General features: G+C 40.8%; 1 protein-coding gene across 1 annotated transcript in view; it reads right to left on the bottom strand.

Annotated features, from left to right (window-relative positions):
• The window catches only part of NPAT (nuclear protein, coactivator of histone transcription), a 57878-nt gene that overhangs the window by 28607 nt on the left and 1473 nt on the right, over positions 1-27798 (bottom strand). The window contains exons 2-4 of the mRNA XM_081098782.1: positions 9044-9162; positions 4527-4587; positions 1894-1966 (exon numbers count right to left, since the gene is read on the bottom strand). Of these exons, the coding sequence (XP_080954908.1) occupies positions 1894-1966; positions 4527-4587; positions 9044-9162 (253 nt within the window). The remainder of the gene's footprint in view (positions 1-1893; positions 1967-4526; positions 4588-9043; positions 9163-27798) is intronic.

Here is a 27798-nt window from a genome sequence, read left to right as displayed (position 1 = left end):
AATCTTTATTGTTCAGATTATTACAGTTGTTCCTCTTTTTTCCCCTCATAACTCCCCTCCTCCCAGTTCCTGCCCCACCCTCCGCCCTCACTCCCCACCCACTGTCCTCATCCATAGGTGCACGATTTTTGTCCAGTCTCTTCCCGCATCTCCCACACCCCTTCCCCCACCAAGAATAGTCAGTCCATTCCCTTTCTATGTCCCTGATTCTATTATGATCACCAGATTATTTATTCACTTGATTCTTAGATTTACTTGTTGATAGATGCATGTTTGTTGTTCATAATTTGTATCTTTACCTTTTTCTTCTTCTTCCTCTTCTTAAAGGATACCTTTCAGCATTTCATATAATACTGGTTTGGTGGTGATGAACTCCTTTAGCTTTCCCTTATCTGTGAAGCTCTTTATCTGACCTACAGTTCTGAATAATAGCTTTGCTGGATAAAGTAATCTTGGTTGTAGGCTCTTGGTATTCATCACGTTGAATATTTCTTGCCATTCCCTTCTGGCCTGCAACGTTTCTGTTGAGAAATCAGCTGACAGTCGTATGGGTACTCCCTTGTAGGTAACTGACTGTCTTCCTCTTGCTGCTTTCAAGATTCTCTCTTTGTCTTTTGCTCTTGGCATTTTAATTATGATATGTCTTGGTGTGGTCCTCTTTGGATTCCTTTTGTTTGGGGTTCTCTGCGCTTCCTGGACCTGTAAGTCTATTTCTCTCACCAGGTGGGGGAAGTTTTCTGTCATTATTTCTTCAAATAGGTTTTCAATATCTTGCTCTCTCTCATCTTCTGGCACCCCTATAATTCGGATGTTGGTACACTTGAAGCTGTCCCAGAGGCTCCTTACACTATCTTCGTATTTTCGGATTCTTTTTTCATTTTGCTTTTCCAGTTGGGTGTTTTTTGCTTCTTCGCATTTCGAATCTTTGACTTGATTCTTGCGCTCCTCTGGTCTGCTGTTGGGTGTCTGTATAATATTCTTTATTTCAGTCAGTGTATGCTTAATTTCTAGTTGGTTCTTTATCACAACATCGAGGGTCTCATTAGATTTCTTGAGGATCTCACTACATTTATCGGCGGCTTCTAGACAGTTCTTGAGAGACCTTAAAAGTGTGGTTTTGAGCTCTATATCTTCCATTTCTGACATTTGCGTCCTGTTTCTTTGTCTCCGCAGTTTTTTATCTTTTCTTGGTGCTCCTCGAAGTGGTCTTTGTGTGCAGTCTTGTTGTAGTTAAGCCTTGATTGTTGTCGGCAATACCGGGGGCGATTTGACCTCCGGGCTAACTGGCTATGAGAGTCCGCTGTGTCTCTAGTTTTTGTTTTGTTTTGTTTTGTTTTGTTTTTAAACTATACTCCGGCCCTCCAACGGTCTGAGGGACAGTAAACTGGCCCCCTGTTTAAAAAGTTTGAGGACCCCTGGCTATATTTACAAAATAAAGAGAAGGAAGCCCTTCACCCAGAAGAAGAAAGCCCAAAGGGAACAGCAAAACAGTAAGGAAGGATAGAGGGGTGGGTGAGGGGGGTGGGCAGGGGAGAACTTCACATGTCCCATGTGAGGTTCCACCTCTGAGATTAGGAGTAACTATAGTAACCAGTCTAAGGGAATAGTGACCAATCAGAGGGGATACCAAGGCACCATATATAAGCCATAGGGAAAAGGAAATCAGTGGGACCCTTTCCCCCTCTCCAGGTGGGAGTCCATTCTGTGGGACTCTTTCTCTCTCCCCACATGGGAGTCTGTACTTATTTTTCAATAAATCTCCACCTTTGCTTACTACTTTCTGTCCATGGATTCATTCTTCGACTCTGGCAGACGAAGAACCTGGTTCCAGTCCAAAAATTCCGTTTCAATTATATATATTCTGATAAGCTTATTACATAAGATTTTCATTACCTGATCTGAGAAAGTGTGTGGTCTAACTTCTTCCACAGAGATGACATAATTGCTGGGACGTGACTTGATGTTTCTAAATCATAAGAGAAAAAGTTTCTTTCCAGTTGGAAAAAATATATCATTTAATTTGACTATACAGAGAAAACGAATAAAAAAAAGTTAAACTTTTATTTCAGCTGTTGACATTATACTGGGAACTGAAACTATAATGAGATGGCTTTCTTTTTCCTTAAGCCATTGAGTATCAGATGCAATATGAGTGAAAATGAACATTTGTGAAATCTCTGAAGCTTAATTTCAGAGATTATCAATTTTATATCTTCTTTGAATTAAAGACAACCATTTTTTGGGGCCTTAACCGGTTTGGCTCAGTGGATAGAGTGTTGGCCTGCAGACTGAAGAGTCCCAGGTTCGATTCTGGTCAAGGGCATGTACCTTGGTTGCATGCACATCCCCAGTAGGGAGTGTGCAGGAGGCAGCTGATCGATGTTTCTCTCTCATCGATGTTTCTAACTCTCTATCCCTCTTCCTTCCTCTCTGTAAAAAATCAATAAAATATATTTAATAAAAATAAAGATAACTATTTTTTTAATCTTTATTGTTGAGAGAATTATAGATGTCCTCCCCTAACCCCCCAGGCCTTTACCACCTTATTGTCTGTTTCCCTGGGCAATGCATATATGCATGTAAGTTAATCTCTTACTGGCCCACCTCTCTCCTTCCCTCTGAAAGGTGTCAGTCTGTTCCATGTTTCCATGCCTCTGCTTCTATTTTATTCATCAGTTTATTTTGTTTACTTGATTCCACATATAAGTGAGATCATGTGACAAGGACAAACTATTTTTAAATCTCTGTTCTACCTGACATCATGTGATATTTGAAAGTGAATTAAAATAATTCGTAAAGGTTATGCAAATTCCTATGAGTATGGAAATTAGTTTTCAACATCTAATATTTTCATTTACAAAGCACTGTGATTGCTCAGCAACCCTTAAAAAAAGTCTTAACCAGTTACTATACTTGGAATCACAGGCAAATTTCTAAGAATGTCTTTTTTAGGATGTGCTCTAAAGCTATAATGATGGGAAACTCATAAGATGTTTAAAATCTTTCCCATCCAATGTAATAAAAGGCTAATATGCAAATCAACTGAATGGCAGAACGACTAGTTGCTATGATGTGCACTGACAACCAGGGGGCAGACGCTCAACTCAGGAGCTGCTTCCTGGTGGTCAGTGTAATCCCACATGGGGAGCGGTGATCAGCCAGAAGCCCTGAGCAGGGTTCACGGCTGGTGAGCACAGCAGCCATGGCAGCGCTAAGAATATCCGACTGCCAGCTTAGGCCTGCTCCCTGTGGGGAGAGGGTCTAAGCCATCAGTCAGACATCCCCCGAGGGCTCCCGGACTGTGCAAGGGTACAGGCAGGCTGAGGAACACCCCCTGAGTGCACTAATTTCATACATAGGGCCTCTAGTATATTTATAAAAACTCAAACCAGAGGAAGCTAGTCAACATAAAAGTGGGATATAAACCCTTGTATTACAATCACATATTGTTTCTGATGTCATTTACACTCTAAATATTCCTATATTATAGTTAAGAAACTTGGGAAAAGAAAATGTTGGCAGAAAGATCAAGAAACCTTCTTAAAGAATTAGAAATGAGATTCAGACCCTGAACTTCCAGAACTGTTATTTTCTGCAATTTCTAGTTTTGTGATCCTGGAAAAGTTATCTGGCTTCTCTAACCCTCAGTTTTCTAATACTTAAAAATAGGTTGAAACAAATAATCTCTTACTGAATTATTTCTTTTCTTATAAAATATATATTTTTTGTTGATTTCAGAGAGACAGAAACATCATGAGGAGAAAGTATCATTGATCAGCTGCCTCCTGCACACCCCGACTGGGGAATCGAGCTCGCAATCAGGGCATGTGCCCTGATCAGTAATCGAACCATGACCTCCTCGTTCATTAGTCAATGTTCAACCACTGAGCCATGCAGGCTAGGCTCTCACTGAATTATTTTAAGGACTAAGATAAAGTGTTACAAAGCATCTAGGCACAATGCTGCATACAGACAATACTCATTAAATGTTAAGTTAATTTTCTTTTGATATGTTATCATTTTATGCTAAAAACTTTTTATTGCCAATTCTTTTGCTAATGTTGTAAGCTACAGAAATTATAAATATAAGAGAATAAACAATTTTAACTTTCTGCCTAAAACATTAATTTAGGAAAGATTCTTTTTTATTCTGATGAATAAAAGCCAGAATTTTATGACTGGTTCCTGTGTCCAGATTTACACTACAAACTTAAAATTAAAATATTAGATTGAAATTTTATAACACATAACTTTTTCACCAGGGTAGATACCCAGAGTAGAGTTTTATTCTATAGCTTTTTAAAAAATTATTTATTACAAATGCTAACAGATTTGTAAGTTACTTACCACTCAATATAAACACAAACTATTAATAGGCACTTCCCAGTAAAATTTATCTCATTGTAACTGAGACAAGTTTTTTGGTTTTCATAAGGTGTTATTATCCTTTAAAAAGCATTTGTAATGAAAACAGATTAAGTACTGTGTAAAACAAACCAAAAAAATCCCTGAACAAGAATACTTACCTTTTGTTTTCATAGCTACATATTCATTTAAAATTGTTGTCAAGTTTTTTCCAAATAATGACTGAAAAGGAAAAGATCAAGCATTACCAAAACTGTGTAATATGACCAATAATTTCCGACCATGAAACATTTTGCTATATAGAAGTTAATAAAATATCTGGACTGCAGAGTAACTGATAAAGAAAATATAAAGAGCAGACCATCTAAAATGAAAAGTCACTCAATTAGGGGCTGCAAAAAATTGGCAGTTTATTTTTTCATTAGATTCCATATATTAGTGAAATTATATGGTATTTATCTTTCTCTGACTGGCTTATTTCACATCGCATAATACTCTCCAAGTTCATCCATGCTGTTGCAAAGGGTAAGAGTTCCTTTTTTTTATATAGCTGCAGAGTATTTCATTTTATAAATGTCCCATAGCTTTTTTATGCACTCATCTACTGATAGGCACTGGGCTGCTTCCAGATCTTGGCTATCTATAATAATAAAAGTGTAATATGCTAATTAGACCAGACAGCCGAATGACCTTCCAGATGTCATTCCAGACCTCCTTTCAGACAAAGCTGCAGAAGCAGGGGCTGAGGCAGAGGCGGTTAGGGATGATCAGGCAGGCAGGCAAGCAGTTAGGAGTGATCAGGCTGGCAGGCAAGTATTTAGGGGCAATCAGGCAGGCAGGCAGAGTGGTTAGGGGTGATCAGGAAGGCAAATGGTTAGGAGCCAGTGATCCCGGATTGCGAGAGGGTGCGGGCCAGGCTGAGGGACCCCTGTGCACGAATTCCGTGCACCAAGCCTCTAGTCCTATATAATAAAAGGCTAATATGCAAATGGACCGAACAGCAAAACAACCAGTCGCTACGACACACACTGACCACCAGGGGGCAGACGCTCAACGCAGGAGTTGCCCCTGGTGGTCAGTGCGCTCCCACAGGGGACCGCTCAGCCAGAAGCCCGCCTCACAGCTGGCAAGTGCAGCCACAGTGGCAAGAGCCTCTCCCACCTCCGTGGCAGTGCTAAGGATGCCCGACTGCCAGATATCCCCTAAGGGCTCCTGGACTGCGAGAGGGTGCAGGCCAGGCTGAGGGAAACCCACAAAGGCATGAATTTTGTGCACTGGGACTCTAGTCCTATATAATAATAAAAGCCTAATATGCTGCCTTGGCCGCTTTGGCTCAGTGGATAGAGCATCGGCCTGCGGACTCAAGGGTCCCAGGTTCAATTCCGGTCAAGGGCATGTACCTTGGTTGTGGGCACATCCCCAGTAGGGGGCAGCTGATGGATGTTTCTCTCTCATCGATGTTTCTAACTCTCTATCCCTTTCCCTTCCTCTCTGTAAAAAATCAATAAAACATCTTTTTAAAAAAAATCCAATTTTTAATGGTTTATACATATAAAAGCCTAAGCGACTGAACGACCTGCCACTATGAAGCACACTGACCTCCAGGGGGCAGACGCTCAATGCAGGAGCTGCTCCCTGGTGATCAGTGAGCTCCCACAGTGAGAGCGCTGCTCAGCTGATGGATGGGCACCAGATGTAGGGCTCATGGCTGGCCGTCCCAGCCCAGAAACCGCAGCGAGCCCACCGAGCGGCGGCAGTGGCAGGTGCAGCGGGGCCAGGATGAGCAGAGCAGTAGGCAGGAGCAACAGGCGGCCTTGGACTGCTGGTTTTAGCCTGATCCCCGCAGGCTATGCTGAGGGACTCCACCAGTGCATGAATTGCACACCAGGCCTCTAGTTATGGTTATAAAGAAATATGATGATCGTTTGTGTATTTTGCATCCTGTGACCTTACTAAACTCTAGCACAGTGGTCACCAACCTTTTGGACCTCAAGGATCACCAATGGTCCCTGGACCACTGGTTGGTGACCACTGTTCTAGCAGGTTTGCAGATTTACATTTCCTCCAAAGATAAACATGTTGTCTGTGACAAATGAAATGAACAGAAGAAGCTATGTTTATAATAAAATGATAAAATATCGCTGAAACCGGTTTGGCTCAGTGGATAGAGGGGTCCCAGGTTCGATTCGGGTCAAGGGCATGTGCCTGGGTTGTGGGCACATCCCCAGTGGGAGATGTGCAGGAGGTGGCTGATCGATGTTTCTCTCCCATCGATGTTTTTAGCTCTCTGTCTCTCTCCCTTCCTCTCTGTAAAAAATCAATAAAATATATTTAAAAAAATAAAATAAAATGACAAAATATCATCTCAAATAATGTAGTTCCAGAATATATCCATTCAATACCAAATGACGCTCTGTTGGTCTAGTGGTGACAAGAAGATATCAAAATACCTGTTTTATATTGGTCTGAAGCAAGCAATAAAATAGAAAAGGATGGGCTGTTATAAAATACCATAGACCAGGTGGCTTAAATAGCATTTACTTCTCTCTGTTGTTGAAGCTGAAAAGTCTAAGAACAAGGTGAAGGGTAATTTGGTTCCTGGTGAGAACCAACTTACTGGTTTGTTGACATCTGCCCTCTTGCTGTGTGCACATGGAAAGATCTCTCCCTTTAAACTTCTTATAAAAGCACTAATCTCATTATGAGGGTCGCAACCTCATGATCTAATCTACACTTAATTACTTCCCAAAGATCCTATACCCAAATACCACCACACTGGGGGTTAGGGTCTCAACATAATAAATTTTGAAGGGGCATAAATATTCAATCCATAATAGGAAGGAAACAAGTACAGTTAAACCTTGGCTTTCGAATGTCTCCATCTTGAACAATTCAGTTCTAGACCAAGTTGTTCAGGGGAAAAATGTGTCCATTTTAACCTTCAGTTCTCAACCTGACAACCCTTTCATTCCGATACATCAGCTTGACAAACAGTGTCTCTTAGATTGCACAAAGAGAGAATAGGCCAGTATGAGTCAGCTTACAGCTGAATCCTGCCTTGCTAACCTGAGGAAATTGTGCTGTGAATATGTGTTTTCTTTCTGCTTTTGTTGCTGGCAGAAATGGACAATTAACACAATTTTAAAACACAAAGAGGCCATCAAGAGTGCGAATGTTGCTAAGAGTATGAAAGAAACAATGATCACAGGCAAGAGAAGAGATTAAAAAAAAAACTGGCTGTTGGTTTGGATAAACCAAAAGCATTTTGGAGGCAGTGATATGTGAAAAAGCGAAGATGCTGCACTCCTGGAATGAGTGCTGAAAGGGATTTGTTTAAGGCTAGTAGGAAGGAGGTGGTTCAATAAATTTAAGGAGTGTTTATAGATTAAATAATACATTAGACATGTACTGTATGTAAGAAAGGTTAAAACAGGGAATCATTTGGGGGTCTGAAACAAATGAATCAATTTAATTATTTCTAGTTAGAAAATATTATTCTATTTTTTGAACAAATCACTTCTCGCATAGCATTCCAGAATAAATTATGAAAGGGGGCAGAAATAGGATGTTGGGGAACTAGCCAGTATTGTAAGAAATATTAATCATGCTGTTAACCATGACTACTTTATTCTGATTAAAGAAGGCACATTCTACACTGGCTAGAGCTGACCTAGAGATGTAGCCCTTCCTCCCCATTTGGAGCTGCCTATTATTATGGAAAAATTAACAAAGATTTGTTCCAGAAACCAAAATAGCCAGCCCATTGAAGATCCCCAGCTCTTTTTGTACACCTGCAGGCCACTGCAAATCTCCAGTCTGCTTACCTATTTATTTGGTACTCCCTCTGTCTATTTCCCCATATAACCCCAGCCCTTGCATATCACTAAGCCCTTTGAAGATCCCAAGTTCTTTTGCATATCTGTAAACTGCCCTTTTGCCTACTTTTCCTTTATACTTATGCCTATATAAGCAGCTGGCCTATGGTAGGCTGGAGAGCCGATTTTTGTGGATAACCTGTTGCTCTCCCATATGGCAGGCCGGCAGTGTTGGAATAAATGCTCATATATGATTCAACCCTGTCTCTGCTTAATTGGCTTGAATAATGACAGGCAGCACAGACCCACTGTTTGTTCAGTTACAGTTAGAAAACTGAGGTTCCACTCTAAGCCTCAATCTGTAGTGAATATAATTAGAAATGAAGGTATCAATTTGAAACTGATTTTCAAAGGCAAAGTTGTAATTCATTTACCGGCTTTGGCATAAATTTGTGAAAGAAGAGCTGGCATGCTTTGGGTTTTTTTCAATTATGCATGAATACAAACTATCAAGTTTCTGCCAATTTTGATTTTGATGATGAGCTGATATTTTTAAGATTGTGTGTATAGTCTCTTGTGTTGGTCAATGATGAAATATTTCCATTAAAAAAGAAATCACGCCCTAACCGGTTTGGCTCAGTGGATAGAGCATCTGCCTGCGGACTGAAGGGTCCCAGGTTCGATTCCGGCTAAGGGCATATACCTTGGTTGTGGGCACATCTCCAGAAGGAGGTGTGCAGGAGGCAGCTGATCAATGTTTCTCTCTCATCGATGTTTCTAACTCTTTATCCTTCTCCCGTCCTCTCTGTGAAAAATCAATAAAATATATTTTAAAAAAAAGAAAAAAAAAAGAAATCACTTACCAGTAAACAGGCTGGGATAAAACCTTCATCTGTACAGTGTTCTGCATATTCTTTTAAATGTGAACTTTCCAAAATAAAAGTCTGGCAGGTAGAAGTGAGGTTTTCCTGTTGTAAGTAACCTAAATGAAAAATAAAAGTTTAGGTAATTATAGTCAATTCTGCACTTTTAAGAAAACAGCTGTTAAAAATGTTAGAGGCCCCTATTAGGCACATATACATAAATACATACACACACACACACACACACACAACCTAGAGGAGGTTCATATCACAAATGGAATGTGCTGGGACTCTACAGCCTTGCTCAGAAACAGCAGTTTGTGCTACCATAAAGTAAAATTCGTAAAATACATGGCTGTTTAATGGGGAAAACTCTAGATAAACTAGAAAAATAAGGTGTTTGATAAAGTGTAATGACTGCACAGTAATGCCTGCAGAAGAATCAATAAAGTTATAAATAACTAATATAAAGAAATAATATTCTTCTGTACCATAATCTCCATATTTTAGATAAGGTATGTGGTAAAACAATTGCAATCAATAAAAGCTACAGGAACTATCAACAAGACCACCCCCTACTGGATTTATGACTTAAAATCTGCAGAAATCCTGCTGGGTCCAACATGGGGGCTAATTTTACTTAAGGGTAACCTCTAGCATCATTATACACTCACTAGAGGCCTGGTGCATGAAAATTCGTGCACTGGGGGCTGGGGGGGAGGGGGTTGGGGGGAGGGAGAGTCGCTCAGCACAGCCTGTGCACTCTCACAGTCTGGGACCCCTCGGGTGATGTCCACCTGCCAACTTAGGCCCACTCTCCAGAGGATCAGGAATAAGCTGGCAGTTAGACATAACCACTGGCAGCCAGGGAGCCCTCGGGGTGATGTCTGACTGCGGCTTAGGCCTGCTCCCCTAAGCCGCAGTCAGACATCCTTAGCGCTGCCGAGGAGGCTGGAGAGGCTCCCGTCACCGCCACTGTGCTCACAGCCATCAGCCCGCCTTGTGGCTGAGCAGAGCTCCCCATCTGGGAGTGCACTGACCACCAGGGGGCAGCTCCTACATTGAGTGTCTGCCCCCGGTGGTCAGTGCGCATCATAGTGACCAGTGGTTCCCCCTTTAGGGTCAATTTGCATATTACACTAGAGGCCCGATGCATGAAATTCGTGCATGTGTGTGTGTGTGTGTGGGGGGTGTCCCACAGCCCCGCCTGCGCTCTCTTGCAATCTGGGACCCCTTAGGTAGAATCCCTAGGCCTGGCTGGCGATCAGGGCCTATTGGGGCTTTCCTTTCCCTGGCTGCCAGCAGCTGGCCCTGTCCTGCCGCTGCACTGCTTGCCATCTGTGCGACACTGTTACCCCCTAACCCCCACCACCGGTCACCTCCCTCTGAGGGCGGCATGCATGGGGTGCAATCGCTTGGCTGTCCTGGACCTCCCTCTGTGGGGTGATCGATAGCCCAGCACAGGGAGGAACTGCCCACCTGCGGCAGCACCGCCGGCCAGGTAGCCTGGGCCTCCCTCTGTGGGGCAATCTATAACAGAGCCCTCTCATCAACTGCCCTACAGAGGGTGGCTTGGGTTTCCCTCTGCGGGGCGATCCTGGGGCAACCTTGGACCCCCCGACCAATTGCATTGTACCTGCCCTGGCTGGCCTGGCTCAGTGTGTGTCATAGGATGGTCGTCAGGACAGTCATTCTGCTGCTCAGTCATTTGGTCGATTTGCATATTATGCTTTTATTATTATAAATTGTAATACATCAGCACGCTAAACCATACATCATGCCCCCATTATCTGAAACGGTAAGCCCATATACGGATACAATATGTCCATTGGAGCTCCTCTGAAAAGTCTCCATCCCGTTCCTGGGAAGATCCTGAATATTTTTCCCCCTCAGAGAATACCATACTCCCGATTAAATGAACCTCAATAAAGAAAGCAAATTGTCCTAAAGGGGACTGCTCTATCTATGGAGTAGCCCATTCTTTATCTCACTGCTTCGCCAATAAACTTACTTTCACTTTAAACTCTATGCTGGCTCATTTTTAATTCTATCCTGTCCAAAGCCAAGAACCGACAGTGAGTCACAGACCCTATGTCCCCAACCCCGGAATGCGTACATCATCTTGACTAGGTCAGTAGATGGTATAAAGTAACATACTAAACCATGAAAAAAATCTACAATTTCCAATGTTGCTATTTACTTGTATACTTCAACATTTGTCTAATGCAGTGGTTTTCAATCTTCTTAATGCCGTGACCCTTTAATATAGTTCGTCATGTTGTGGTGACCCCCAACCATAAAATTATTTTCATTGCTACTTCATAAATGTAATTTTGCTACTGTTATGAATCGTGATGTAAATACCTGATATGCAGGATGTATTTTCATTGTTACAAATTAAACATAATTAAAGCATAGTGATTAATCACAAAAACAATATGTAATTATATATGTTTTCCGATGGTCTTAGGCGACCCCTGTGAAAGGGTCGTTCGACCCCCAGGTTGAGAACCGCTGGTCTAATGGTTTAAGAAAAAAATGGAACAAAATAACTAATTTGTCATGAAAGGTAAGAAAGGCACCCTGTTTTTCTTTTTTGCCCCTTGAAAATCAAAGCATTAATTATTTCAACAAATAGCACACATAACTGACATTCACAGAACAGTATTATGAACCAGTGTTTGGTAGTTTTACACATATGAATAGTTTATCAGTCCCGACTAGCAGCCTATCCTTGTTCTTTTGTTTCTTAGAATTACTAAGGTTTAACTAAACTAAGAACTAAAAATAATATAGTACAAAAGAAACACTGAAGGCCAGGAAACATGCTTCTTATTCTATTCTGTTAAAATAAACATTGGTATTTCAGGGGGGAAAATCACCTAAAATCTTGAGGACTCAAGATGATTCATCTATAAGGCATCAATCACACTTGCCTTGACTTGTGGATCAAATCTGGTTAAATTACTCTTTTGTATAAAGCCCTTCAATCACTTCCCATGGCTTTCTTTTTAAACCTCTACATTCTGAGTGGTTTCATTAAGATTCATGGGCTGAGAACCTCAAGAAAATCCTCTCAATCATAAAAGCATATGAGAACCCCGGCACAAAGTATCAACTTTTATAGAACTCTCAAAAACAATCAGTGTTGTAAAAATCTGGGAGCATTTATTTTTTTAAATGGCTAAATGTTACTAAGTATAGTGAACATTGTGGCATTTTAACTTGCTCTATTTCTATGCTCATTTCCCCAGCTTAGCAGTACACTTGAAAATAAACAAGCTGCCATCATTGTGAAAACCATCAGCCTAGCAGTTGGTGAAGCAAGTTTTCCACAGCCCCATTGCCAGAAACTGCCATTATTTGACCTGTGTGACAACTCCCTGTAAACCCAACTTGCATAGCTTGTCTTTGAATTGAATCAGTGCTCATTCAGTGCAAACAATCTTCCCCTTGGGGGTGTTTGCTTAAAATAGCCAGAAGGAACTGTTTAACACCACAGATGCCTGTGACACAGAAGAAGGCTGGGACAAACAATAAGCTAAACAAAACACCATAAAACAGAAAAGATGGAGAGAAGTCCTTAGAGTAGCAGTTCTTAACCTGTGGGTCTTGACCCCTTTGGGGGGGAGGGGTCGAATGACCCTTTCACAGGGGTCACCTAAGACATATTTAATTACATATTGTTTTTGTGATTAATCACTATGCTTTAATGATGTTCAATTTGTAACAATGAAAATACATCCTGCATATCAGATATTTACATCACGATTCATAACAGTAGCAACATTACAGTTATGAAGTAGCAATGAAAATAATTTTATGGTTAGGGGTCACCACAACATGAGGAACTGTATTAAAGGGTCGAGGCATTAGGAAGGTTGAGAACCACTGCCTTAGAGGGTTCTGACCGGCTCTGACAAGGTTCTGAGATAATAGGCCATGTACAAGTGTAGAGCAATGCATATATTTAGAAAAGACCTGACACAGCTGCAAACTCTCATCTCTACTCATCAAGTGAATAGTAAGGCAGATTTGTTCAATGTGTAGATGAATGTTGAAGTATGTTTCAAGTACACAAAGCCCCCAGGCAAACAACAGGAAAGGTACTGACTCCAATCATTTAAGGAAATTAATGCCAAATCAAAGAAAATAAACTACAAAAAATATAGACTTTACAACAAAATTCGCTCAGCGAATTAAGTGCTAAAACAACCATAATGAGTAATAAACATAGGAGAGGGAGAAAATTTTGATTACAATTGTCACATTACTTAAAGTGGCCAATTGTTAACAAAAAATTATTAGACATCTGGGAAAATAAGAAAATATGGCTCATCTATGGGGGGGGGGCACAGGTGGGTGCAGGTAATAGACACTACCGTTAAGCCAGCCACGACACTGGACTTAATACTTTATTTATTTATTTATTGCTAATCTTCATTCAAGGATATTTTTCCCACTGAAATTTTAGAGTGGGGGTGGGGGGGGGGAGAGAGAGAGAGAGAGAGAGAGAGAGAGAGAGAGAGAGAGAGAGAGACAGACAATGACTAGCTGCCTTCCTGCACGTGCTGGGACCCGGGATGGAACATGCAACCGAGGTATGTGCCTCTGACCAGTAATTGAAACCGCAACCCTTTAGTCTGCAGGCCTGATGCTCTAATCACTGAGCAAAACCAGCCAGGGCTCGACTTAAGACTTTAAATCAGTTATTTAAAATAACTTTGGAGAACGAAAAAAAACCCAGGATTAAATATCTAATGGAAATTATAAAAATGTCTCATCAAAAAGAAATAAAAGGTAGAAATTTTAAGAAAAAACAAGTAGCAATTCTAGAAGTGAAAAGTATAACTGAAATGAAATATTTACTAGAAGGGGCTCAACAGCAGATTTGAGAAGGCAGGTAAAGAATCAGTAAACTTTAACAGGGATAGATGAGATCATCCAGTATGAGGACTAGACATAAGAAAAGACTAATGAAAAGGGAACAGTCTCTGAGAGACCTATGGGAGATAGTAAATTGAAGTCCCAGAAGGAAAGCACAGCAAGAATATGTGAAGCAGCAGTATCTGAGAACATCCAAAATTTTATGAAATACATTAATCTACTTATACAGGAAGCTCAACAAACTGCAAGTAGGATAACTCAAGAGAGATCCAAACCAAGACACAATCATAATTAAACTGTCAAAAAACAAAGAAAATTTTGAAAGTAGAAAGAGAAGCAGTTCATCACATATAAGGGATCCTCAATAAGATTAACAGCTTTTTTTTTTTTCAGTGAGATGACATATTCAAAGTGCTGACAGAAAAATAGTCAACCAAGAATCTAGCAAAACTCCTTCAAAATAAAGAAATTAAGATACCTCCAGACTAAAAAACAACAATAGAGAATTTCTCGCTATTAGACTTGCCCTATAAGTAATATTAAAGGGCTATGGCTAGGTAGGGTTGATTAGAGCATTGCCCCGATATGCCAAGGTTGATAGTTCAATCCCCCTTCTGGGAACATACAAGAATCAACCAAAGAATGCATAAGTGAAATAACAAATTGATGTTTCTCTCTCACTAAGATCAATTCTTTTTTTTTAAAAAAAAGGAGAGAACGAAATATTAAAGGAACTTAGTCCTTCAGGCTAAAATAAAATGACACTAGACAGTAAATCAAATTCACATTAAAAAATAACGAACACTATCAAGATAACTACATAGGTAAATATGAAAGGGTAAAAATGATTTTTTGTAAATTTTTTCTCCTCTGCTTTAAAAGATAACTGCATACAGCAATAATTATACATCTGTTTCGATGGGCATACAATATATAAAGAGGTAACGTATATCACCCTAACAGCAAAAAGGCGTGAGAAGAAAATGGCATCACATAGGAGCAAAGTTTGTTTGCTTGGTTATTTATTGAGGGTGATACTGGTTAATAAAATTATATAGGTTTTAGGTATACAATTCTATAATACAACATTTTCATACTGTATTGTGTTTACCACCTCAAGTCAAGCCTCCTTACATCAAGCAAAGTTTTTATAATAGTATTGAAATCAAGCTGGTTCTAATCAAGAAAAGATTGCTTTTGGTTTAAATTGATTTTAATCTCTAAACAACCACTATAAAAATAACTCAAGAGATTTAAGATGGCAGCCAGCAGGACAGCAGTGAGGGAGAGAGTGTGAGGGGAGTGTGTGGACGTGTGTGTGTGTGTGTGTGTGTGAGAGAGAGAGTTAGATCCTGCAGGATTCTCGGGGGCTGGCAGACTGGGCTCTCCTGGATGGGGAGCCCCAGCTACCGCTGCAAGCACTGCTGGGGCATCCTAGCCCTGGCACAGAAACCACTCAGTCTTCAAGGGAGAGCTGGGTGACTAGAAGCCCAGCCTCAACACCACCCAGACTGGCCTTAGACACCGTCCCAGACCCAGGAGACATCCAGGCCAAAGACCTGCTACCTTATCTGCAGACCTGCAGTCCCCACCTCCCTGGCCGATGACTCCGGTGAGTCTCAGAGTGCGTGACCCTCCTGCCAAGCCCGCTGCTTCAGCGGCAGATCCTGAACTACCAGCGCCTTGGCTCCTGGACCTCTCGCTAAGTCCTGGAGTGCACGCTTCTCCTGCCAAACCCACACTGCTTCAGCAGCAGCCTCCAGGACGCCTGCCTACCCAGACACAGGTTCCAGGATCTCTGCAGGGATTCACAGAGTGACGCCACCTGGATAACAGTCACACCACATCAGCCAGAGTCGCGCTACCGCAGTCGCCAGCCCTGGGATCCCTGCAACCCTGCCGGTGAGCTCTGGGACCCCATAGTTAGATGCACGCCAATGAGACCTCAGGCAACCCCTTTCACAAGCACATCCACAATAGCTTTCACAATGAGGCCGGGGTGTCACCTTGTTGGACAACCTGTAAGGAGACTACATCAATGAACGAGAAACTAACATTTAAGACCCAACTACACCAGGAGAATCCAAATAACTCAAATAGAGGGCTCCTCTAGAACACACAGCTCAGGATAACTGAAAGACCAATTACCTAGGACTACCGCCCCCACTCCCAAAGAACAATAAAAACAAAACAAAACAAAACAAATGTGGGTGGAATAGCAGCTGGATCTAAGACATAAAAACATACATAACGGCACAGCAAAAATGGGGAGACAAAGAAACAACCCCAAAGGGAAAGGAGGAATCACCAGAAAAGGAACTAAATGAAATGGAAGCAATTAATTTGTCAGAGAAGGAATTCAGAGTAATGGCTATAAGGATGCCCAAACGTCTGGATGACAAATACACACAACTCAATGAGATTCTAAAGGAGCTGAATGAGAATTTCACCAACATGAATAAGAATCAAGAGGAAATGAAGAATGACATCCTATATAATAAAAGCCTAATATGCTAAGTGTCCAGTTGTCCATTCAAGCAATCAAAGCGTAATATGCTGATATGCTAAGGCTGCTCAACCGCTCACTATGATCTGCACTAACACCAAGGGCAGACGCTCTGACTGGTAGGTCTTGCTTGCTGCTGGGGTCCAGCCAATCGGGACTGAGCGAGACAGGATGGACACACCCTGGAGCCCTCCTGCAGTCCCTCCCTGGCTGGCCAACCTCCCACGTCCTTCCTGGCTGTGGATCGTCCTTCCTGGCTGTGGATCGTGCACCGGTAGGATCCTTTGGGTTGGCCTGCGCCCTCTCGGAACCCGGGATCCCTTGGGGGATGCTTGAGAGCCAGTTTCAGTCCGGTGGCAGAACAACTAGTCACTATGATGCACAGTGAACACCAGGGGGCAGACGTTCAATGCAGGAGCTGCCCCCTGGTGGTCAGTGCACTCCCACAGGAGAAGCACCGCTCATCCAGAAGCCGTGCTCATGGCTGGCGAGTGCAGTGGTGGTGGCGGGAGCCTCTTTGCCTCCACAACAGTGCTCAGCTGTCAGTTGGACATCCCCTGAGGGCTCCTGGACTGTGAGAGGGCGCAGGCCAGGCTGAGGGACACCCCCGAGTACACGAATTTCATCCACTGGGCTTCTAGTAGCTGCAATTAAAAAAAAAAAAAAAAGGTTTCAACAGTAGACTAGAAGAGGCTGAGGACCAAATCAGTGAGGCAAACAGAAATGGAAAAAAAACGAAACAAAAAACTGGGGCAGCAATGCTTATATTTGACAAAATAGACCTCAAAGTGAAGGCCGTAACAAGAAATAAGGAAGGCCACTTCATAATACCAAAGGGATGGATACAACAAGAGGATAAACAATGGTAAACATATACACACCAAATAAAGGAGCATTCAAATACATAAAAAAGTTCTGGAAGATATTAAGGGAGAGATCGACAGCAACACAATAGTAGGGAACTTTACTACTCTATTGATGTCACTAGATAAATCCTCAAGACAAAAACCAGCAAAGAAACAGCAATCCTAAATGACTCACTAGATCAGATAGAACTAATTGATATCTTCAGAACATGTCACTCCAAAGCTACAGAATATACATTCTTCTCAAGTGCACATGGAACATTTTCAAAGATAGACCACATGCTAGGACATAGGCTAACTCTCTAAAAATTCCAGGAGACTGAAATCATATCAAGCATCTTCTCATATCACAATGGCATGAAATTAGAAATCAACTACAATAAATACAATCACAAACAATCAAACATATGGAAACTAAATAGCATATTATTAAACAATGAATGGGTTACCAAAGAGATCAAAGAAGAAATAAAAGGCATCCTGGAAAAAAGTGACAATGAAAGCACAACAACCAAAAATCTATGGGACAGGAATGCTTACTTTCACCACGCCTGCTCAAGATAGTACTAGAAGTGCTAGCTGTAGTGATCAGACAAGAAGAAATAAAAACATCCAAATTAAAAAGGAGTAAGTAAAACTTTCACTATTCGCAGAAGACATGATACTGTACATAGAAAACCCTAAAGACTCCATAAAAAAACTCCTAGATTTAATAAGGGAATTTGGCAATGTAGCAGGATATAAAATTAATACCCAAAAATCTATGGCATTTTTATACACCAATAATGAATGCTCAGAAAGGGAAACAAAACAATCTCATTTACCATTGCAACAAAAAAGTTTAGATACTTAGGAATAAACCCAACCAAGGAGGTTAAAATACCAGTACTTGGAAAACTACAAGATAGTGAAAAAAGAGAGAGGAAGACATTATATAAGTGGAAGAATATACTGTGTTCATGGATTGGTAGAATCAACATCAGTAAAATTGCCATACTACCAAAAGCAATCTACAATTTCAATGCAATCTTTATCAAAATACCAACGGCTTGTTTCACAGGCGTAGAACAAATATTCCCAAAATTTTTATGGAATCAAAAAAGACCCTGATTTTTTTGCAATCTCAAGAAAGAACAACAAAGTTGAAGGGATCACAATGCCAAATATCAAGCTATATTTCCAAGCCACTGTACTCAAAACAGCATGGTACTGGCACAAGAAAGGCATATAGACCAATGAAACAGAACAGAGAACCCAGAAATCAACCCAAGGCATTATGCTCAATTAATATTTGACAAAGGAGGCAAGGTCATACAATGGAATCAAGACAGTCTCTTCAATAAATGGTGTTGGGAAAATTGGACAGATACATGCAAAAAATGAAATTAGACCAACTTACACCATACACAAAAAAACCCCTCAAAATGGATAAAAGACTTAAATGTAAGACGTGAAACCATAAAAACCCTAGAAGAATCCATAGGCAGCAAAATAGCAGGCATCTCTTGTAGCAGTATCTTTAAGGATACATCTCCTAGGACAGTGATGGTGAACCTTTTGAGCTCGGCGTGTCAGCATTTTGAAAAACCCTAACTTAACTCTGGTGCCGTGTCACATATAGAAATTTGATATTTGCAAACACAGTAAAACAAAGACATATATTTTTGATATTTATTTTATATATTTAAATGCCATTTAACAAAGAAAAATCAACCAAAAAAAAAAATGAGTTTGCGTGTCACCTCTGACACACGTGTCATAGGCTCGCCATCCCTGTCCTAGGACAATGGAAACTAAGGAGAATATAAACAAATGGGACTACATCAAAATAAAAAGCTTCTGCACAGCAAAAGAAACCAACGAAGTAATAAGAGAGCCCACTGCATATATGGTGGGATGATAAAAATTTTACAACCACTTCAGAAAATCACTTGGTAAGTTCTTAAAAATATTAAACAGAGAATCCAATATAATAAAAGCCTAATAATATGCTAAGTGTCTGGTCATCGGTTCAACCAATCAAAGTGTAATATGCTAATGATATGCTAAGGCCATTCAACTGCTTGCTATGACGTGTATTGATCACCAGGGGGCAGACAGTTGACCAGTCACTATGATGTCCACTGACCACCAGAGGGCAGACAGTCAAGACCAGTCTACCAGTCACTATGACATGCACTGACCACCAGGAGGAAGACCCTCCAACCGGTAGGTTAGCTTGCTGCTGGGGTCTGGCCGATCGGGACTGAGTTCTTGGGCCAGACATGCCCTGGAGCTCTCCCACAGTCCTTCCTTGGCTGGCCAACCTCCTGTGTCCCTCCCTGGCACCGGTGGGGTCCTTCGGCCTGGCTTGCACCCTCTTGCTATCTGGGACCCTCGGTGGATGTTTGAGTGCCAGTCTTGGCCCAATCCCACTTAACGTAGAAGCTGCACCCTGGTGGTCACTGCGCTCCCACAATGGCAGTGGTGGGAGCCTCTTCCGCCTCCACGGCAGACGGACATTCCCTGGGCTCCTGGACTGCGAGAGGGTGCAGGCCAGATTGAGGGACTCCCCACCACCAAGTGCACGAATTTCATGCACCAGGCCTTTAGTTACCATATAAGCAAGTCAAATCTTTAGATATACATATATCTAAGAGCATTAAAAGCATATGTTCAATAAAACTTGTACATGAATGTTCATAACAGCATCCTATATAATAAAAGGGTAATATGCAAATTGACCCTAACAGCAGAACGACTGGGAATTACTGGTCACTGTGACACACACTGATCACCATGAGGCTGACGCTCCATGCAGGAGCTGCCCCCTGGTGGTCAGTGCGCTCCCACAGGGAGAGCTCTGCTCAGCCACAAGCCAAGCTGATGGCTGCCAGTACAGCAGTGGTGGTGGGAGCCTCTCCCGCCTCCTTAGCAACGCTAAGGGTGTCAGACTGCAGCTTAGGCCTGCTCCCCGCTGGCAATTGGACATCCCCCGAGGGCTCCTGGGCTGCCAGGGGGATGTCTGACTGCCAACTTAGTCCTGATCCCCCTCGGAGCGGGCCTAAGCCAGCAGGTGGACATGCCCCGAGGGGTCCCAGACTGGGAGAGGGCACAGGCTGGGCTGATAGACCCCCCATCCCCCTGAGTGCAGAAATTTTGGTGCATTGGGCCTCTAGTTTTTCATAATAGCCAAAAAAGTAGAAATGTCCATCAGTGAATGGAAAAACAAAATATGATATACCCATACAATGGAACACTATTCAGGCACAAAAAGAAATTAAGTACATATATATGTCATAACATGGATAAATCTTGAAAACATTAAGTTCAAGAAGTCAGGCAGAAAAGTTCACATATTGTATAATCCCATTTACATGAAATTTCCAGAACAGGTAAATCCCATAGAGACAGAGTAGATCAGTGGTTGCCAGAGGATAGCGGAAGGGGACAATTGGGTGTGACTATTAACAGGCATGGGGTTTCTTTTGGGGTGATAGAAATGTTCTGGGATTAAGATAGTGGTGTTGGCTGCATAAAAATGTGAATATACTAAAAATTACTACATTTTGCACTTTGTGGTATGTGAATTATACCTCAATAAAAAACTATAATCCTAACTTTTTAACATGTCATATGAGATTCTGTTTTGCATCATAATTTCCTTTTTAGCCCTATATCTTGTTATTCCATCTCTTCCAGCCAAACTGGTCTTTCAATCCTGCAAATAAACAAATGATGTTATTCCAAGGCCACTATATACTTTATTCACTTTGGTTGAACAGCTTTATCTTTTCCTAGTGTAGATAATTCCTATTCATCCTTCAGGTATAGTCTAACTATCATTTCCTCAGAGAATTTTTTTTTTCAACCCTGTCATTATGTACCACACTCCTATGACCAGGTACTAGATTCCCTTATACTTGCCTTTGTAAGTATACTTACTAGTATCTCAGTGCTGGTATAATAATTAAGTATTTAACTACATAAGTCCTCACTTAACATTGAGAATAGGTTCTCTGTGATTTTAAGCAAAACAATGTATAATAAAACTAGTTTTACTATAGGCTAATTGATATAAACAAAAATTAAGTTAATGATCTGGCATCCCATCAATGTTATAATGGAAAAACATTGAAACAAGTTATTCAAAGATCTGTTGTACTAAAGCAATTATTCCAATTTGAAAATTATAAGGTCCTATTCTTTCCCCCTGAAACTATATATTGAACCAGGCCCGACAATTAAAAAAAACAACAACAACAAATCAGTGGGCCTACAAAGTCATTATATATGATCATTATAAAAATAAAAAGGAAATTATCACCTCATTTTAGGAAATGTCCTAGCTGGGATGTGGGAACCAACACACCACTTCCTACTTATAGTTGATTAATCAGTTTTCCAATCTCTTGCTAACTAATGCTATAGGGAGAAAGAAACATACAACTAAAACACCAAAGACTCTGTCCTCTGGAATATGGGAAAGCAATTAGAAACCAGGTAGCATATAGAAACCTTTTTTAAAAATCTCAGATACTACTACTCTATATCCCCATCACTAAAGATGTGAAATCATCTGACATGTGAAATCAGATGGATCAAAGATAAATTGCTATTTTCCTTGTTTTTTATTTTTTTTAATTTTTCACAAATAACTCAATATAAAACCCTATAAAAATATAGCCAGTTGAAAATAAATTGTTTTTAAAATGGTTCGCTTTCTGAGTTATATTATTTGGAATAATTAAGTCAGATGCTACTAGGATTTCATTAATATAGAAATTTAAAATGTGTACAACCCTAAATTAGAGTCACCCTGAAATCGGGGCAGTTGGAGTTCTTCTTTTTTAAATATATTTTATTGATATTTTTACAGAAAGGAAGGGAGAGAGATAGAGTTAGAAACACTGATGAGAGAGAAACTTCGATCAGTTGCCTCTTGCACGCCCCCCCTCCCCCCCGCAGATGTGCCTGCAACCAGTACATGCCCTTCACCGGAATCGAACCTGGGATCATTCAGTTTGCAGGCCAACGCTCTATCCACTGAGCCAAACCAGTCAGGGTTGGAGTTTTTCTTTATGTGCTTCAAGATTCAAATTGAAAACCCCAAATAAATAGTTTCTTTTCATGGTGGAGAGTTTCCAAAGTACTAACCACCTCAGATGTTTTCATAACCACTTGGGAGTTGTAACAGGTGCTGGTATGAAATCTAATTCCTTAAAGCAGATTTGATTTTCTCTAGACCAAGCATTCTCAAAAAGAATGACATAGCCCCAAGCCATTGAAAATTGGTACCGGGAAGAGAGTGGAACTAAGAAAATATTCTTTAATGCTTATTTACAGAAATACACGCAATATATAAGCAGTATATTTGAGGCATTAAAATTTCACGAGGGCAGGCAATTAGGAAAAAAACCTCTAAAAATATTCCTTAAGGCTGCAATCATGAAACAAAGGTTGAGAATACTTCCCTGGATGGAATGTAGTAATATACAGTTAACCCTTCTCAGAAAATATGGTTATTTGTGCTAGCATACGCTGGGAAAGGAATCATGGCAGATCATATAGTTCATAGTCTGTCATAAGAAATTACACTTTTGTATAGTATACACTTGAGAAAAGGCTGTTAAAAGGCTAGATTACTTCTATGACAAGTGTTCATGTCCCACTTTGGGCAAGCTAGAGTTTCCATTTTAGATTAGACTTGGTGTATTTAGCTTTACTTTTGTCCTAGAAGTTATAAAATAATGTGGTAAATAGTTGACTACATTCATGTTCATTTATCATTTTATATATATGTATATATGTGTGTGTGTATATATATATACATATATATGCACACTTACTAATATATGATTATATGTATGTGTGTATATATACATACAAATATATATATACATATATATACACACATATATACATACACACATATGTTAACTAATTATTTGCTTACAAATAAGCTTAACTGAGAATTGTAAGCAATTCTCAATCATAGTAACAGGGAAAATTTTAGGTACAAATTATTCTAAATCTCAAATGTCACAGTAAAAATACAAACTACACCAATCATCTCTTATTATAACAATACAATTACTCTTCAACTAAAATTAGCTATTAATTATTGTTTCTTCGTATTTCTAAAGGTAACTTTAGAATAAAATAACTATCTTTTGTATAGACTTAGTGGCAAAGATATTCAAATAACTAAGGAAGTATGCCTGAATTTCCTTTTTTCCTAATACAATACCTACTGGCTTCTGCCTGCTTTTTAGTGGAGGTAGTAATAAGCAACAAAATATACTGAAGGAGAAACAAAACTGAAAAAGGAAAAGGAAAGATAAAATTCTAACTATATATTAAGGGTATTCAAATTTTAGGAATTAGGATGCTGAGTCTGGTCTCTTCCTATTTTAGAGAGGGAAACATAAAAAAGAGAGGTGCATGCCCAGGCCCATGTGGTTCGGTTGGTTGGGCGTTACCCCGTGCACCAAAGGGTTGGTGATTTGTTTCTCAGTCAGGGCACATACCCGGGTTGTGAGCTTGATCTCTGGTAGGGGCATGGAGGAGGCAGCCAATCAATGTTTTACTCACATCAATGTTTCTCTCTCACTCCCTTTCTCTAAAAATCAATAAAAAAATCTTTAACACGTTAAGCGCCCAGCCTGTTGTGTCTTCCGGACCGAGATACAGTGTCCAAGTCACCAGTGACTGACAGGGCGCTTAATGTGTTAAAAAAAGAGGTGCCTGACGGAGAAAGCAAGTGATAGCAAATCTCCCTACCTGAAAATATCTCCTTCACAGTGGTTCAATGATCCTAAAAAAATGTAAGTAATTCATGGGAAGTCTTAACTTATGACACATTATAGTACTAGATCCACCAATAACAAAATCTCGGTTAATAAACAAGTTATGATGAACTAGGACTCACGTATACACAAAAACAAAGCAAAGGTGGTAAGACACTAGGACTTACTTCATGGGAGGATAGGGATTAGAGCAGCAGTTCTCAACCTGTGGGTCGCGACCCCTTTGGCAGTCGAATGACCCTTTCACAGGGGTCACCTAAGACCATCCTGCATATCAGATATTTACATTACGATTCATAACAGTAGCAACATTACAGTTATGAAGTAGCAACGAAAATAATTTTATGGTTGGGTCACAACATGAGGAACTGTATTTAAAGAGCCAGAAGGTTGAGAACCACTGGGTTAGAGGAAGTATTACCATTACCAGACTTGGGGAAAATTCTGCAACATTTCAAGGAAGAGGTGAATCTTGAAGAATGGCTGGCATATCCCAAAGAAACTGATAGAAAATATATATGAAGAGCGTGTTTGGGAAACATGCCCAGTTTGGATGAAGCACAATGTATATGATAGAACAGTTGGAGATACAACTGAAAAGACAGAATGGGTAAGGATCATAAAAAGTTGTAAATGTCAGCAATGACAGTATTATTATCCTATATAATAAAACCCTAATATGCAAACAGACTGAACTGCAAAGCAACTGGTCGCTATGACACGCACTGACCACCAGGGGGCAGACGCTCAATGAGGAGCTGCCCCCTGGTGGTCAGTGTGCTCCCACAGGGGGAGCGCCGCTCAGCCAGAAGCCAGGCTCACGGTTGCGCTGCAGGAGCCTCTCCTGCCTCCTCGGCAGCACTAAAGATGTCTGACTGCTGGCTTAGGCCCACTCGCCAGGGCCTAAGCTGTCAATCGGACATCACCCGAGGGCTCCTGGACTGTGAGAGGGTGCAGGCCAGGCTGTGGGACACCCCCCACCCCCAACACACCGAGTGCACAAATTTCATGCACCGGGTCTCTACTGTCAAATACTCAGACTGGTTTCAATTTTCCTGAATGGATGTTGACTCACACAGAAAGGAACAAACCTATTTAGGAATCCTAAGAAAGTTCTGGCCCAGTGGTTGAGGTATGACCTATGAACCAGGGAGTCATGATTGAATTCCCGGTAAGGGCACATGCCCAGGTTGCAGGCTCAATTCCCAGTAGGGAGTGTGCAGGAGGCAGCCGATTGACGTATCTCCTCATTGATGTTTCTCTCTCTCTCTCTCTCTCTCTCTCTCTCACTCTCTCTCTCTCTTTCTTTCTCCCTGTCTGAAATAAGTAAAAGTATATTTGTTTTTAAAAAAGAAAGTTTTGGACACTTCACCCATAAAACACGCTACCTGCACATAAACCTTTACAGATAGTTTGTGGGATCCCAGAACTTTTGAAGCCTGCCCATTAATCCCAGATTAAAAATACTGAATATGACAAAAAGGTAAGTAACTTTCTAGAAATAAAATTCTAGAGGGGACCCTGGCTTGTTTGTCTCAGTGGATAGAGTATCTATCGACCTGCAGACTGAAGGGTCCCAGGTTCAATTACAGTCAAGGACACATACCTGGGATGCAGGTTCGACCCCTGGCTTGGTCGATGCATGTGGGAGGCAACCAATTGACGTGTCTCTCTCACATCGCTGTTTTTCTCTCTGCTTCTCCCCCTCCCTTCCACTTTCTCTGAGAATAATTGGAGGAATATACTAGGGGTGAGGATTAACGACCACAACAAATTCTAGAGGGGGATAACGGTGGTGGTTACAGAACAACGTGAATGTAAATAAAGCCACAGAACTGTACACTTAAAAATTACTGAAATGGTTAAATTTTGCATATGTTTTCTAAGGAAAAAAAAAAAAGGAAAGCAAACATACAGCTACCATAAAACATGGTAAGGGTGTAACAGAAGTAATGTATAATGCTGTGGAAACATTTAAGAAGTACTAACTATACCTGCTGGACGAGGTTTCAGAGATTATGTTTGACCTGAACAATGAATGTAAGTACTTAGGAAGACAGGGAGAATAAATACTGCAGGCAGAGGGAACAGAACGCATAGGACAAACAGGAGATACTGCAGGTAGTCTGGTATTCCTGAAGCACAAGTCAGATGTTGAGAAGTTGAGATGAAGCAGGATCAGTTCCACAGAGCACTTTGTATGACATGCTGATAAAAACAAAACTGGTGATCCAGAGGCAATAAACAACATTTTGATGCATTTGGCTTGTGCAATAATGAAACAATTTCCAGCAAGGCAACAGCTGGCTGTAGCTGAATAGCAAGAGCTGTTTAAACAGAGTAGTGAGGTACAAAAGTCACTGCTGTATGTTGAAAAATGAAAGTTAGCCGGAGCTGGTTTGGCTCAGTGGATAGAGCGTTGGCTTATAGACTGAAGGTTCCCAGGTTTGATTCTGGCCGAGGGCACATGCCCAGGGTGCGGGCTTGATCCCCAGTAGGAGGTGTGCAGGAGGCAGCCAATCAACCACTCTCTCTCATCACTGATGTTTCCAATTCTCTCTACCTCTCTGAAATCAATAAATATATGTATGTTAAAAAGAAAAACGAAAGTTAGGTGAGCAAGTAGAGCAACTAAGTAGAATCTATTGTTTTTTGAATAAATTTGACTTGTGAAAGGATGGTGGAGCATTAGATAGAATGTGAGGTGGGGTGTACGAAAGTGTTTAGTGTGTGTGCATGTGTAAGGGTAAAAATCCTAATTACATGAACTCTAAGGGGAGAACTTCCTTCTCTCTATTCCTAGCATTTGGCAGTGTCAGAACATAGCAGGCATCCAAAGATTTACTGAAAGAACAATATAAAGGAAAAGGTCCAACATCAAGAGAGGGGCTGAAGATGGGGAGGGAGTACTGACAAGAGAAGAATCATGAGTGAATAATAAACCTGTTAATATTTTAAGTCACTATGCTTTGTAATTGTAGGTCTTTACATGCTGATATGAGCTTCAAAATACATGACAAAAAAGCAAGAGTAGTTAAAGCGGGAAGATTTATTACATATTCTTTTGTACAACTTGAAATTTTTGGTAACTGCACAGTTGTTTCAACTTTAATAGGAGGTGTAGTGCGAATGCTTTAGGCAGATTTTGTTTTGTAACAGTAAAGATGAATGGCAAGACTATCTGAGAAGCAAGGACAAAAACCCAAAAGAGAAGTAGGAGGAGGCATATTGCTAGGATAGGTGGCAATCAAAATGGAATGCGAAAGACAAAGAACTAGTTTAGGACACCAAACGATGACTGGAGAGCACTGAAAACAGTAGAAAGAAAGCAGATCAGCTGGTTTGTGGAGAATAAAGACTCACAAGTTGGTGTAAATTATTCCACTTAGAAAATCAAATTGCTTTTGTAAAACCAGTGGTTCTTAATTGAGAGTGATTTTTTGCCCTACAGGGAACATACTGTCAATATCTGGAGACACTTTCTGTTGTCACAACTGGACAGAGGGTGAGTGGAGCCCTACTGGCATGAAAGGATAGAGGCGGTGGATGCTGCTGAACATCCCACAATGCACAGGACAGTTCTCCATAAATAATTATCTGGCCCAAAATGTCAACAATGCCAGGTCAAGAAATCCTGTTGAAGACTGCGGTTACTGGATTACCAAACTGCCCAAACTCAAAAATTCTCAAGTAAACACTTCATGGAGG

Source organism: Myotis nattereri, assembly GCF_964212035.1.
Source record: "Myotis nattereri genome assembly, chromosome: 9".
Taxonomy (NCBI): Eukaryota; Metazoa; Chordata; class Mammalia; order Chiroptera; family Vespertilionidae; genus Myotis; species Myotis nattereri.
The sequence above is the reverse complement of the archived record's forward strand: the minus strand, read 5'-3'. Positions and strand labels throughout refer to the sequence as shown.